Genomic DNA, 14,712 nt, shown 5'->3' with positions numbered 1-14,712 from the left:
CCATAGAGCATACCGGAGTTCTTAGTAGTCGGCAATAGCACTTCTGATGTACAGATACTCGTCCGCGTCAAACAGAAGAACGTCCAGACACTTTTCAAAGACATCGTTTACGAAGCAGTCAGTCCTGAAAACAGAGCCATTAAGACGTTTCATTAAGCTGCCTGAATCACATTATTGCAAAGTTAGCAAGATGGATATTCACTGTCAACAGTTACTAGACAAGTGGAAACATCGCCCTTACCTGCATTCTCCCTTAATGTAAGGCTTACGGTAGAGGTTTGTGCACTCGTCGCACACTTTGTCCAGTTTATTATAAAGGACTTTGCTGAACTGGAAGCCCTGACAGGACTCGCCGTACGATCTCTTGGCAACTACTTTCCTATTGGCCATGTGTCCAAGATGAGAAGGGGAAGAAGAGGAGGAGGAAGAGGAAGCGGGAGCACACGATCCTAGGCCTAAACACAACACCAAAATAATCCCAGCTACAGCTGAATATATCTGGAAAAAGACAAATTATGCTATCGATTGGACACCTGACTTGGAAATTGATTTTCTAGATACAAATGATTGGATATTAACCAGGTGAGCATCTAGAGGAGAAAGGAGGAATTTAAAGCATTATTACGTTATACATGAACAGTGTATTTGTGAAGTTTTGGTCATTGTTTGATTAATTTGGAAAATAAAAAGTTAGGAGCATCTGGATTTTGGTAGGGGAAGGTGAGCAGTTTGTGTGCTCAGTGTCTCGTACGAAATGTTCAGTGAAGGCTTGTAATCAAAAGGAAAACTATGAATTGCTAAAATAAAGAAGCCATGTGACACTTTCGGAAATGCTTGGTATAAATATCAAAGGAACAAATCCAACGACGAAAGCTCAGCTTGTGTGTGTAAATTAAATTATGAACGGTTTTAGGAATGGAGGGGCTATTTCTATAATTTGTATTTTATTAAAACGAATTTATTCCACATGAACTTTTCCATGAATGAATAAAATGACTCTGTGGGGTGTCTTTTCTTAGACTATAAGACATAACTAAGCAAGATTTTTTCTGTTTTATACATTCATTGTCTATCTTCCCTGTAAATAGCACTAAGTTATGTACTAACTTCGCTTAAAAGCCATTGAATAATGTTCCAGATAAATGAAATAAATGACTCCAATTCCAGCTGTGTTAATGAAGTACTGAAAACCTCGTAGGTCGATGTTTTACTCGTAAAAAATCAAGCTTTCTATAAATTCTATGAATGAACAATGCGACGACCCTTCAAAAAAAACAATAATTATCAGAGCACGTCCCTTTAAATTTAAGCCTAGAGCTAAATAACTCGAAACCCAGAAAAATTTCTTCTTCTTCTTCTTCTCTTTCTTCTTACCAAAGCCTTGCCAGACATGGTGGAGATGCTGTCGAGAAGAGACGAGAGGCGGTTGTTTCCCTTCTTGAAGCCAAAGGCTCTCTGCTGGTCAGATGTGTCGCCAAGTGTCCTTATATGGAGGCGACCTCACTTGTGACGCCAATTAAAAGTCCTTATCAGTTGATTGGGACAATTAAGGCTCGTGTTTGAGCAATAGTCTGGCAGTTAGTTTCCTCCAAGTGTTTTATTCTGTGTGCTTGGAGTCAAACTCTGCGGTTGCTTCATTAAAAGGTCTTTTTCATGTTTCGTTTTCGTCCTTTTTTTTTTTAAAGCTAACGTATTTAAAAGCAAACAAACCAGTCGAATAATTTACAGTAGCGACAGATCGCACTGAAAGTTGATACATTACACCGTTGGTTACCATAGAAAAAGTAGGCCTTGATAACTTTCCCGTAGTACCTTAAGCTGCAAGCTCTACTAACACAATCCGTGTTTTATAAATCGCAATTACAAAATAACGGAAAGCATAAATAAAGAGTAAACTCTAATTCATTGCAAAACACCGAGATTCGTAACCCTAAGACCAATTAGCTCCTTGTAGGGAAATAAAATTAGAAACAAAATCCTCTATAAATAACGGGCCTCGAACAGCAAAGCAAGAAGCCAAAACAATGCCTTTGCTCACCGAGCAATCATTCCTTTGCATTCCTTTCTTTCACCTCTTTAGCGCCCTCCTTTAGCGAATACGTGGAAGACAGCAAAAGGAGGAAAAAGTGGGGAGGAAACAAAAGGATGTTTCTAAGAATGAGGAAAAATGGAAATTGATTCAAGAATTTATTTCAATTTCCATCAGACTTTTCCTCAACTTAGGCAAAAGTTTCCCCTCTCATTGCCTTTCATTGCGACGTTTGGTAATGCCATTCTCTCGACAGGAAGATAATTTTTTATGAAAACCCGTAGACATGAAAATGTAATGTTTATATCTACCATTTTAGGGGCATTGGCAAGGAATCGCTCCTTAGATAACTTTAGCATACAAGGGAAAGTGCATTTCCAGTTTCAACCTTTTCTTCAAAGAACTTCATCATGCAGTCGAAAAGTTTTAGACAGTTTCAAGGACCTAAGTCAGTGCCTTTATTCTTTCCATAACTTCACCATACAATGATAAACCACTTTCAGTTTCACGAATGTATATTTTTTTATTATTATTTTCTTCTACCTAAAGTGAAAAGGTGCTTCAAGATTCAAAGACGTGTCACTGAGTTTATTCTTTAGATAGCTCCGGTAGTAGAAGAAAATTTGCCCTTAGTTTTAATGACACTGGGAATTAATACTATATATATATATATATATATATATATATGTATATATATATATACTATATATATATATTATATATATATCTTAGTTTAAGATAAGAAGGCTCCTTCATGCTCCAAGGACATTTGAAAATCATTTTATTCTTTAAGTAACTGTGAAAAGGTTCAAGTTCATCAAGTGATGAATTTAGAACTATCGTGTGAAGTAAATGGTCCCCTTTAATTTCAGAGACATTTGGATATGATTTATTTTATATTGAACATCTTGGAGGAAGATTAAAAAGGCTTCTTCGTTCTTCAAGGATATTAAGCAATGATTCTATTTTTCTATAAGTAACTTCAGTATGCATGCAAAATCCCCTTAGCTTTAAGGAAATTACGGAATAAAATCATTTTTTCCTTTTTGGTAACTTCGTCAGAAGAAGAGAGGCATATTTTAAAAGACGTTATATGATGAATGTAGTTTTTAATGAAATACAAATGCCGTATAATACCTTCTGTAGCCTAGTAGTAGGTAACCTCTTACCAAATTTCTCCTCCTAGGCCAATATGAAGACCTGCCGATGAAAATGTTCAATTCCTTTCCGGATTTTCAAAATATTTTCGTAGAAATCACTTAAAAAAATTGTTATAAAATTGAAAAATTAAACATTTATTGTGTGGCAGTTATACTTCCATAGAGCTGCTACCAGAGACCAGTAAATTTCATAATTCTTTATATTTGCATAAAGACCTGGCAGGAACCAAAGCCTTTTTCAAGTTCATTGTGTGTAAATAAGTTCATTTTATGGGTACGATTTGACCAAATCTTTACGTTGGGAACCGATAACTCGTTACAAATTACGAAATCTTACCACTACACTAAAATGAGTCATGGGCTCTTAACCAACTTGCGCATTAGATAACGTCACGTACTCTTTCCCAACAATTGTTAAACAAGAGGATAGGTGAATAGATAAATTGAAAAACAGTTGAATTACCTCCCTGCTATTCACCTTCGCCTTTGTTGCAATCAATGGTTCAATCATCACCCACTGAAGCAGTGCATCAATGGTTCACTTCCCCAAAAAAGGTTATTATTGTCAGCATCTAATTTAAGGCAATACTGCCTGTTGGTTTTGTTTATAAACATGTATAGTATACGAGTTTCTCAATATGTATCTAAGTTCTCGCCCAGAAAATTTCACACGAGAAATTTAAGATACTTTGATAAATTATGGTGTAAAAAGTGTGTGTTTTACATGAAATTTAAAAAAAAAACTGTGTTCAAAGGCTGAGAGGCATAAAGAATTTATCTAAATCTTACTACAGCTACTAACAAACTATCAGAATTACTATGCAGTTATCCAAAGAAAAAACTTACTAAGGAACTTTGCTCTGTTCACCATAAAGGTAATTCTGATTCTGCATTAAGTGTTTAAAAAATAGTTACAGTCATGCAGCTGCCACAGAGATACGCGAGAGGTTCTCGTTTGGTAACTTCATATGATAAATCTGTAGTAATAGATTAAGATATCAATGCCACTTTATAGCTGCCAAATGCAAGACTTTCAGTCATTTCGAAGAATATTCTTTTCTTGACAGTAATGTCATACTTTGCATAGAGGAAAAAATGCCAAATCAAATACGTTAAAAGGTTTTGTTTGCAATAATAAAAAACACTAACTCTGCTACACAGTTCAAGAATCATTCTGTCAATCTTCTTTAGAGCTACCATTATGCTAAGAGACACTACACTTCCTAAGCGAGATCACAACAGCAACGTCAATAGCTTCACCTATTGTTTACCAGGAAGAATAAAATGAGGCTTTGAATAAAATTTATTGGAAAGTCAGCACAAATATCCTATTGCTTATCAAGATGGCTAGGGTCACCTTCGCTAGCGGATCCAGAATAATTTCATTGGGGGAGGCCACCAATTTTCATATTATACATACATACAATATACATACGTGTGTTCATGTATGTATGTATATAATATATATATAATATATATATATATATATATATATATATATATATATATATATATATATAGCTATATAGATAGCTATATAGATACAGCTTTTTCAAATTAAATGCGAGATGATATTGAGCGCCTATTTTGATAAAATTCTTATGTTGTCAAAGAATGGTCCTGTGTGCTTCGGAGGCATAATAATCAAATGAACTCCATTCCAAAAGATCTTATTTTGCCAAAGAATTACCTTCAGTTCTTTAATAAAATGATAGAATGTGTAGTCTTTCTCAATACCGATTTTATTTTGTCAAAGAATGGGCATATGCACTGTAATGGAATTAATACATTCTTCATAGGGAAAGTAATTAACCAAATAATAGAAAAACATTCGTCGATATACCAACCTTAAATTATCTTTTTTGTGCTTAGCAAAATGGATATATTTCACTGTTCTACGCCATTTACAAACACAGCCGCGTTGGTTACTATTTCTCAGGGGTTCAAAGTAAAATTCTTTTATTAATGCAGTTTAGTTTTATTACGGAAAACAAGACATCGTTTTGTAACAGAGAATCCTATGTCAACTGGCTTCACGATTTGAAAAAGTTCTCCACTGGCGATGCGTTCACATGGCTGCCAGATGTGCGATAATTAACAGACGTTCTGTTGATGCTAAGGAAGTGTACAGTCGAGGGGAAGCCACAATGTCACAAATCGGTCCTGCAAAGAAGAAAATCAGAAAACAAATCACATTAAAGTGTGCTTATCTCTAAGTTAATTCCCTCACATCGAACTCCCATTGCACATTAAGCCAAAGGAACACAATTCTCAGTCATAAAAGAAGTTTCATTTGTACATTTATCAAAATAACTCTTGAAACCTGTAGAAGATTTAAGGATTGAAAAGCATTTCTTATATTTCAAGTGTTGAATCATTCTTACGCTTACACAGATTGTTCAATTAAGATATACGACATAAGACAACTACGTACATTTTACATCTCTTACCATAGAGCATACCAGAGTTATTAGTAGTCGGCAATAGCACTTCTGATGTACAGATACTCGTCCGCGTCAAACAGAAGAACGTCCAGACACTTTTCGAAGACATCGTTTGCAAGCAGTCAGTCCTGAAAACAGAGCCATCAAGACGTTTCATTAAGCTGTCTGAATCACATTATTGCAAAGTTAGCAAGATGGATATTCACTGTCAACAGTCACTAGACAGGTGGAAACATCGCCCTTACCTGCATTCTCCCTTAATGTAAGGCTTACGGTAGATGTTGGTGCACTCGTCGCACACTTTGTCCAGTTTATTATAAAGGACTTTGCTGAACTGGAAGCCCTGACAGGACTCGCCATAGGATCTCTTGGCAACTGCCCTCCTATTGGCCATGTGTCCAAGAAGAGAAGGGGAAGAAGAGGAGGAGGAGGAAGAAGCGGGAGCACACGATCCTAGGCCTAAACACAAGACCAATATGATCGCAGCCACAGCAGAATATATCTGGAAATAGACAAATTATGCTATTCATTGAACACCTGACTTTGGAAATTGATTTTCTGGATACAAATGATTGGATATTAAACGGGTGAGCATTTACAGGAGAAAGGAGGAATTTAAAGCATTATTACCTTAGACATGAACAGTGTATTTATGAAATTTTGGTCATTGTTTGATTAAATTGGAAAATAAAAAGTTAGGAGCATCTGGATTTTGGTAGGGGGAGGTGAGCAGTTTGTGTGCTCAGTGTCTCGTACGAAATGTTCAGTGAAGGCTTCTAATCAAAAGGAAAACTATGAATTGTTAAAGTAAAGAAGCCATGTGACACTTTAGGAAATGCTTGGTATAAATATCAAAGGAACAAATCCAACGAGGAAAGTTCACCTTGTGTGTGTGTAAATTAAATTGTGAATGGTTTTAGGAATGAAGGGGCTATTTCTCTCATTTGCATTTTATTAAAACGAATTTATTCCACATGAACTTTTCCATGAATGAAAAAAATGACTCACTGAGGGGTGGGGTCTTTTCTTGATTATAAGACATAACTACGCAGAGTTTTTCTGTTTTATGCATTCATTATTTATCTTCTCTGTAAGTAGTACTAAGTTATGTACTAACTTCGCTTGAAAGCCATTGAATAATGTTCCAGATAAATGAAATAAATGACTCCAATTCCAGCCGTGTTAATGAAGTACTGAAAACCTCATAGGTCGATGTTTTACTCCGAAAAAATTAAGCATTCTATAAATTCTATGAATGAACAATGCGACGACACTTCAAAAAACCAATAATTAAATTTAAGCCTAGAGCTAAATAACTCGAAACCCAAAATGATTTCTTCTTCTTCTTACCAAAGCCTTGCCAAACATGATGGAGATGCTGTCGAGACAGAAAGTCCGAGAGGCGGTTGTTTCCCTTCTTGAAGCCAAAGGCTCTCTGCTGGTCTGATGGGCCGCTAGGTGTCATATATTGAGGTGACCTCTCTGGTGAAGGCAATTAAAAGTCGATATCAGTTGATTGGGGCAATTAAAGGCTCGTGTTTGAGCAATAGTCTGGCAGTTAGGTTTCCTCAAGTGTTTTATTCTATGTGTTTACAGTCAAACACTCTGCGGTTTCTTCATTAAAAGGTCTTTTTCATGTTTCGTTTTCGTCCTTTTTTTTTTAAAGCCAACATATTTAAAAGCACACAAACCATTCGAATAATTTACAGTACCAACTGATCTCATTGAAAGTTTATACATTACACCGTTGATTACCATAGAAAAAGTAGGCCTTAATAACTTTCTAGTAGTACCTTAAGTTGCAAACACTACTAACACAATCCTTCGTGTTTTATAAATCGCAATTATAAAATAATGGAAAACATAACTCAAGAGTAAATCTAATTCATTGCAAAACACCGAGATTCGTAATCCTAAGGCCAATTAGCTCCTTTTAGGGAAATAAAATTAGAAACAAAATCCTCTATAAATAACGGGCCTCGAACAGCAAAGCAAGAAGTCAAAAAATGCCTCTGTTCACCGAGCAATCATTTCTTTTTGTTCCTTTCTTTCACCTCTTTATGTGGAGGCCGTCGGGACGAACAACTTGGCACCCTCGTTCAGCGAATACGTGGAAGACAGCAAAAGGAGGAAAAAGTGGGGAGGAAACAAAGGATGTTTCTAAGAATGAGGAAAAAGCGAAATCGATTCAAGAATTTCCTTCAGTTTCCATCAGACTTTTCCCTAAATGGCAAGAGTTTCCGCTCTCATTGCCTTTCATTGCGACGTTTGCTAATGTCATTCTCTCGACAGAAGATAATTTTTTATGAAAACCCGTAGATATGAAAATGTAATGTTTATATCTACAATTTTAGGGGCATCAGCAAGGTATCGCTCCTTAGATAACTTTAGCATACAAGGGAAAGTTCATTTCCAGTTTCAATCTTTTCTTCAAAGAACTTCATCATGCAGTCGAAAAGTTTTATACAGTTTCAAGGACCTAAGTCAGTGCCATTATTCTTTCCATAACTTCACCATACAGTGATAAACCACTTTCAATTTCACGAATGTATATTTTTTTATTATTATTTTCTTCTACCTAAAGTGAAAAGGTGCTTCAAGATTTAAAGACGTGTCACTGAGTTTATTCTTTAGATAGCTCCGGTATTAGAAGAAAATTTGCCCTTAGTTTTAATGACATTGGGGGAATCAATACTTCTTTTATATATGTAACTTCGAATTCAGATAGGAAGTCTCCTTCATGCTCCAAGGGCATTTGAAAATCATTTTATTCTTCAAGCAACTGTGAAAAAGTTCAAGTTCCTCACGTGATGAATTTAGAACTATCGTGTGAAGTAAATGGTCCCCTTTAATTTCAGAGATATTTGGATATGAATTTTTTTATTGTATAGCTTGAAGGAGGATTAAAAAGGCTTTTCCGTTCTTCAAGGATATTAAGCAATGATTCTATTTTTCTATAAGTGACTTCAGTATGCATGCAAAATCCCCTTAGCTTTAAGGAAATTACGTAATAAAATTATTTTTTTCCTTTTTGGTAACTCCATCAGAAGCAGAGAGGCATAATTTAAAAGACGATATATAATGAATGTACTTTTTAATGAAATACGAATGCCGTATAATACCTTCTGTAGCCTAGTAGTAGGTAAGCTCTTACCAAATTTCTCATCCTAGGCCAATATGAAGACCTGCCGAGGAAAATGTTCAATTCCTTTCCGGATTTTCAAAATATCTCCGTGGAAATCACATAAAAAAATTATTATAAAATTGAAAAATTAAACATTTATTGTGTGGCAGTTATACTTCCATAGATCTGCTAACAGTGACCAGTAAATTTCATAATTCTTTATATTTGCATAAAGACCTGGCAGGAACCAAAGCCTTTTTCAAGTTTGTGTGTAAATTAGTTCATTTTATGGGTACGATTTGACCAAATCTTGATGTTGGGAACCGATAACTCGTTACAACTTACGAAATCTTACCACTACACTAAAATGAGTCGGGCTCTTAACAAACTTGCGCATTAGATAACGTCGCGTACTCTTTCCCAACAACTGTTAAACAAGAGGATAGGTGAATAGATAAATTGAAAAACAGTTGAATTACCTCCCTGAAGCAGTGCATCAATGGTTCACATTATTGTCAGCATCTATTTTAAGGCAATACTGCCTGTTGGTTTTGTGTATAAACATGTGCAATATACGAGTTTCTCAATATGTATCTAAGTTCTCGCCCAGAAAATTTCACACGAAAAAATTAAGATACCTTGATAAACTATGGTGTAAAATGTGTGTGTTTTCCATGAAAATTAACTAAAAAAAACTGTTCAAAGGCTGAGAGGCATAAAGAATTTATCTAAAGTTTACTACAGCTACTAACAAACTATCAGAATTACTATACAGTTATCCAAAGAAAAAACTTACTAAGGAACTTTGCTCTATTCACTATGAAGGTAATTCTGATTCTGCATTAAGTACTTAAAAAATAGTTCCAGTCATGCAGCTGACACAGAGATACGCGAGAGGTCCTTGTTTGGTAACTTCATATGATAAATCTGTAGTAATATAGTAAGAATATTCTTTTCTTGACAGTAATGTTATACTTTGCATAGAGGAAAAAATGCCAAATTAAATACGTTAAAAGGTTTTTTTTGCAATAGTAAAAAACACTAACTCTGCTACACAGTGAAAGAATCATTCTATCAATCTTCTTTAGAGCTACCATTTTGCTAAGAGAAACTGCACTTCGTAAACGAGATCACAACAGCAACGTCAATAACTTTCCTATTGTTTACTACGAAGAATAAAGTGAGGTTTTGAATAAAATATATTGGAAAGCCAGCACAAATATCCTAATGCTTATCAAGAAGGCTAGGATCACCTTCGCTAGCGGATCCAGAATAATTTCATTGGGGGGGGGGCGCCACTAATTTTCATCTTATACATACATACAATATACATACGTGTGTTCATGTATGTATATAGATATACAGATAGCTATTTAGATACAACTTTTTAAAATTAAATGCGAGATGATATTAAACGCCTGTTTTGAATAAAATTCTTATGTTGTCACAGAATGGTCCTGTGTGCTTCGGAGGCATAATAATCAAATGAACTCCATTCCAAAAGATCTTATTTTGCCAAAGAATTACCTTGAGTTCTTTAATAAAATGACAAAATGTGTAGTCTTTCTCAATACCGATTTTATTTTGTCAACGAATGGACATATGCACTGTAATGGAATTACTACATTCTTAATAGGGAAAGTAATTAACCAAATAATAGAAAAACATTCGTCGATATACCAACCTTAAATGATCTCTTTTGTGCTTAGCAAAATGGATATATTTCACTGTTTTACGCCATTTACAAACACAGCCGCTTTGGTTATTATTTCTCAGGGGTTCAAAGTAAAATTCTTTTACTAATGCAGTTTAGTTTTATTACGGAAAACAAAACATCGTTTAGTAACAGAGAATCCTATGTCAACTGGCTTCACGATCCGAAAAAACTCTCCACTGGCGATACTATCGTTCACATGGCTGCCAGATGTGCGATAATTAACAGGCGTTATGTTGATGCTAAGGGAGTGTACAGTCGAGGGGAAGCCACAGTGTCACAAATCGGTCCTGCAAAGAAGAAAAACAGAAAACAAATCACATTAAATTGTGCTTATCTCTCACTTAATTCCCTCACATCGAAGTTCCCATTACACATTAAGCCAAAGGAACACAATTCTCGTATGTAAAAGAAGTTTCACTTGTACATTTATCAAAATAACTCTTGAAACCCGTAGATGATTCAAGGATTCAAAAGCATTTCCTATATTTCAAATGCTGAATCATTCTTACGCTTACACAAATTGTTCAGTTAAGATACACGACATAAGACAAGTATGTAGATTCTACATCTCTTACCATAGAGCATACCGGAGTTATTAGTAGTCGGCAATAGCACTTCTGATGTACAGATACTCGTCCGCGTCAAACAGAAGAACGTCCAGACACTTTTCGAAGACATCGTTTACGAAGCAGTCAGTCCTGAAAACAGAGCCATTTAGACGTTTCATTAAGCTGTCTGAATCACATTATTGCAAAGTTAGCAAGACGAAGACAACGCATTTACACAGCTGGATATTCACTGTCAACAGTTACTAGACAAGTGGAAACATCGCCCTTACCTGCATTCTCCCTTAATGTAAGGCTTGCGGTAGAGGTTTGTGCACTCGTCGCACACTTTGTCCAGTTTATTATAAAGGACTTTGCTGAACTGGAAGCCCTGACAGGACTCGCCGTAGGATCTCTTGGCAACTGCCCTCCTATTTTCCGTGTGTCCAAGAAGAGAAGGGGAGGAAGAGGAGGAGGAGGAAGAAGAAGCGGGAGCACACGATCCTAGGCCTAAACACAACACCAAAATAATCGCAGCCACAGCGGAATATATCTGGAAAAAGACAAATTATGCTATCGATTGGACACCTGACTTTGGAAATTGATTTTCTAGATACAAAAGATTGGATATTAACCAGGTGAGCATCTAGAGGAAAAAGGAGGAATTTAAAGCATTATTACGTTATGCATGAACAGTGTGTTTGTGAAGTTTTGGTCATTGTTTGTTTAATTGGAAAATAAAAAGTTAGGAGCATCTGGATTTTGGTAGGGGGAGGTAAGCAGTTTGTGTGCTCAGTGTCTCGTACAAAATGTTCAGTGAAGGCTTCTAATCAAAAGGAAAACTATGAATTGCTAAAATAAAGAAGCCATGTGATACTAGGATATGCTTGGTATAAATATCATAGGAACAAATCCAACGAGGAAAGTTCAGCTTGTGTGTGTAAATTAAATTATGAATGGTTTTAGGAATGAAGGGGCTATTTCTCTCATTTGTATTTTATTAAAACGAATTTATTCCACATGAACTTTTCCATGAATGAATAAAATGACTCTGTGGGGTGTCTTTTCTTAGACTATAAGACATAACTAGGCAAGAGTTTTTCTGTTTTATACATTCATTATCTATCTTCCCTGTAAATAGTACTAAGTTATGTACTAACTTTGCTTGAAAGCCATTGAATAATGTTCCAGTAAATGAAATAAATGACTCCAATTCCAGCCGTGTTAATGAACTACTGAAAACCTCATAGGTCGATGTTTTACTCCTAAAAAATCAAGTTTTCTATAAATTCTATGAATGAACAATGCGACGACACTTCAAAAAACCAATAATTATCAGAGCACGTCCCTTTAAATTTAAGCCTAGAGCTAAATAACTCGAAACCCAAAATGATTTCTTCTTCTTCTTACCAAAGCCTTGCCAAACATGATGGAGATGCTGTCGAGACAGAAAGTGGGAAAGACGAGAGGCGGTTGTTTCCCTTCTTGAAGCCAAAGGCTCTCTGCTGGTCTGATGGGCCGCTAAGTGTCCTTATATTGGAGGTGACCTCTCTTGTGAAGGCAATGAAAAGTCGATATCAGATGATTGGGGCAATTAAGAGTCGTGTTTGAGGAATAGTCTGGCAGTTAGGTTTCCTCCAAGTGCTTTATTCTGTGTGCTTGGAGTCAAACACTCTGCGGTTTCTTCATTAAAAGGTCTTTTTCATGTTTTGTTTTCGTCATTTTTTTTAAAGCTAACGTATTTAAATCCACACAAACCAGTCGAATAATTTACAGTAGCGACTGATCGCATTGAAAGTTTATACATTACACCGTTGGTTACCATAGAAAAAGTAGGCCTTGGTAACTTTCCCGTAGTACCTTAAGTTGCAAGCACTACTAACACAATCCTTCGTGTTTTATAAAATCGCAATTATAAAATAATGGAAAACATAACTCAAGAGTAAACTCTAATTCATTGCAAAACACCGAGATTCGTAACCCTAAGGCCAATTAGCTCCTTGTAGGAAAATAAAATTAGAAACAAAATCCTCTAGAAATAACGGGCCTCGAACAGCAAAGCAAGAAGCCAAAACAATGCCTTTGTTCACCGAGCAATCATTCCTTTTTACTCCTTTCTTTCACCTCTTTAGCGCCCTCCTTTAGCGAATACGTGGAAGACAGCAAAAGGAGGAAAAAGTGGGGAGAAAACAGAAGGATGTTTCTGAGAATGAGGAAAAAGCGAAATCGATTCAAGAATTTCCTTCGGTGTCCATCAGACTTTTTTTAAATGGCAAAAGTTTCCCCTCTCATTGCCTTTCATTGTGACGTGTGCTAATGTCATTCTCTCGACAGGAAGATAACTTTTTATGAAAACTCATAGAGAGGAAAATGTAATGTTTACAACCACCATTTTAGGGGCGTTAGCAAGGAATCGCTCCTTAGATAACTTTAGCATAGAAGGGAAAGTGTATTTCCAGTTTCAATCATTTCTTCAAAGAATTTCATCATACAGTCGAAAAGTTTCATACAGTTTCAAGGACCTAAGTCAGTGCCCTTGTTCTTTTGATAACTTCACCATACAATGATAAACCACTTTCAGTTTCACGAATATATATTTTTATTATTATTTTCTTCTACCTAAAGTGGAAAGGTGCTTCAAGATTCAAAGACGTGTCAATGAGTTAATTCTTTAGATAGCTCCGGTATTAAATAATGAAAATTTGCCTTAGTTTTTAGTTTTAATGGGGGAATTAATACTATATATATATATATATATATATATATATATATATATATATATATATATAAAACTTTGATTTAAGAAAGGAAGGCTCCTTCATGCTCCAAGGACATTTGAAAATCATTTTATTCTTAAGTAACTGTGAAAAAGGTTCAAGTTCAACAGGTGAAGATTTAGAACTGTCGTGTGAAGTAAATGATCCTTTAATTTCAGAGACGTTTGGATATGATTTATTCTATTGTATAGCTTGGAGGAGGATTAAAAGGTTTTTTCGTTCTTCAAGGATGTTAAGCAATGATTCTATTTTTCTATAAGTAAATTCAGTATGCATGCAAAATCCCTTAGCTTTAAGGAAATTACGTGATAAAATTATTTTTTTCCTTTTTGGTAACTTCATCAGGAGCAGAAAGGCATATTTTAAAAGACGTTATATAATGAATGTACTTTTTAATGAAATACAAATGCCGTATAATACCTTCTGTAGCCTAGTAGTAGGTAACCTCTTACCAAATTTCTCCTCCTAGGCCAATATGAAGACCTGCCGAGGTAAATGTTCAATTCCTTTCCGGATTTTCAAAATATTTCTGTGGAAATCACTTAAAAAAAATTATTATAAAATTGAAAAATTAAACATTTATTGTGTGGCAATTATACTTCCATAGATATGCTAACAATGACCAGTAAATTTCATAATTCTTTATATTTGCATAAAGACCTGACAGGAACCAAAGCCTTTTTCAAGTTTATTGTATGTAAATAAGTTCATTTTATGAGTACGATTTGACCAAATCTTTATGTTGGGAACCGATAACTCGTTACAACTTACGAAATCTTACCCCTACACTAAAATGAGTCATGAGGTCTTAACGAACTTGCCCATTAGATAACGTCACGTACTCTTTCCCAACAATTGTTCAACAAGAGGATAGGTGAATAGATAAATTGGAAAACAGTTGAATTGCCTCCCTGCT

General features: G+C 35.4%; 1 protein-coding gene across 1 annotated transcript; it reads right to left on the bottom strand.

Annotated features, from left to right (window-relative positions):
* Window positions 1-1,443, bottom strand: LOC136840494 (crustacean hyperglycemic hormone-like). The gene is made up of 3 exons (XM_067107156.1): window positions 1,375-1,443; window positions 242-498; window positions 1-124 (listed from the first exon to the last, which is right to left on the bottom strand). The coding sequence occupies exons 1-3, from the start codon at window positions 1,390-1,392 to the stop codon at window positions 22-24; spliced, it is 378 nt and encodes a 125-aa protein (XP_066963257.1). The 5' UTR covers window positions 1,393-1,443; the 3' UTR covers window positions 1-21.
* Between the last annotated feature and the right edge of the window lie 13,269 nt (window positions 1,444-14,712).

The sequence above is a fragment of the Macrobrachium rosenbergii genome, chromosome 7, assembly GCF_040412425.1.
Source record: "Macrobrachium rosenbergii isolate ZJJX-2024 chromosome 7, ASM4041242v1, whole genome shotgun sequence".
NCBI classification, from domain to species: domain Eukaryota; kingdom Metazoa; phylum Arthropoda; class Malacostraca; order Decapoda; family Palaemonidae; genus Macrobrachium; species Macrobrachium rosenbergii.
This window is presented reverse-complemented; position numbering and strand designations above follow the sequence as displayed.

What these genes read in the sequence shown, in the direction of transcription:
- LOC136840494 (XM_067107156.1), bottom strand. An exon ending in TACATTAAGGGAGAATGCAG is followed by an intron (nt 125 to 241) that starts GTAAGGGCGATG and finishes CTCTGTTTTCAG; the next exon opens with GACTGACTGCTTCGTAAACG.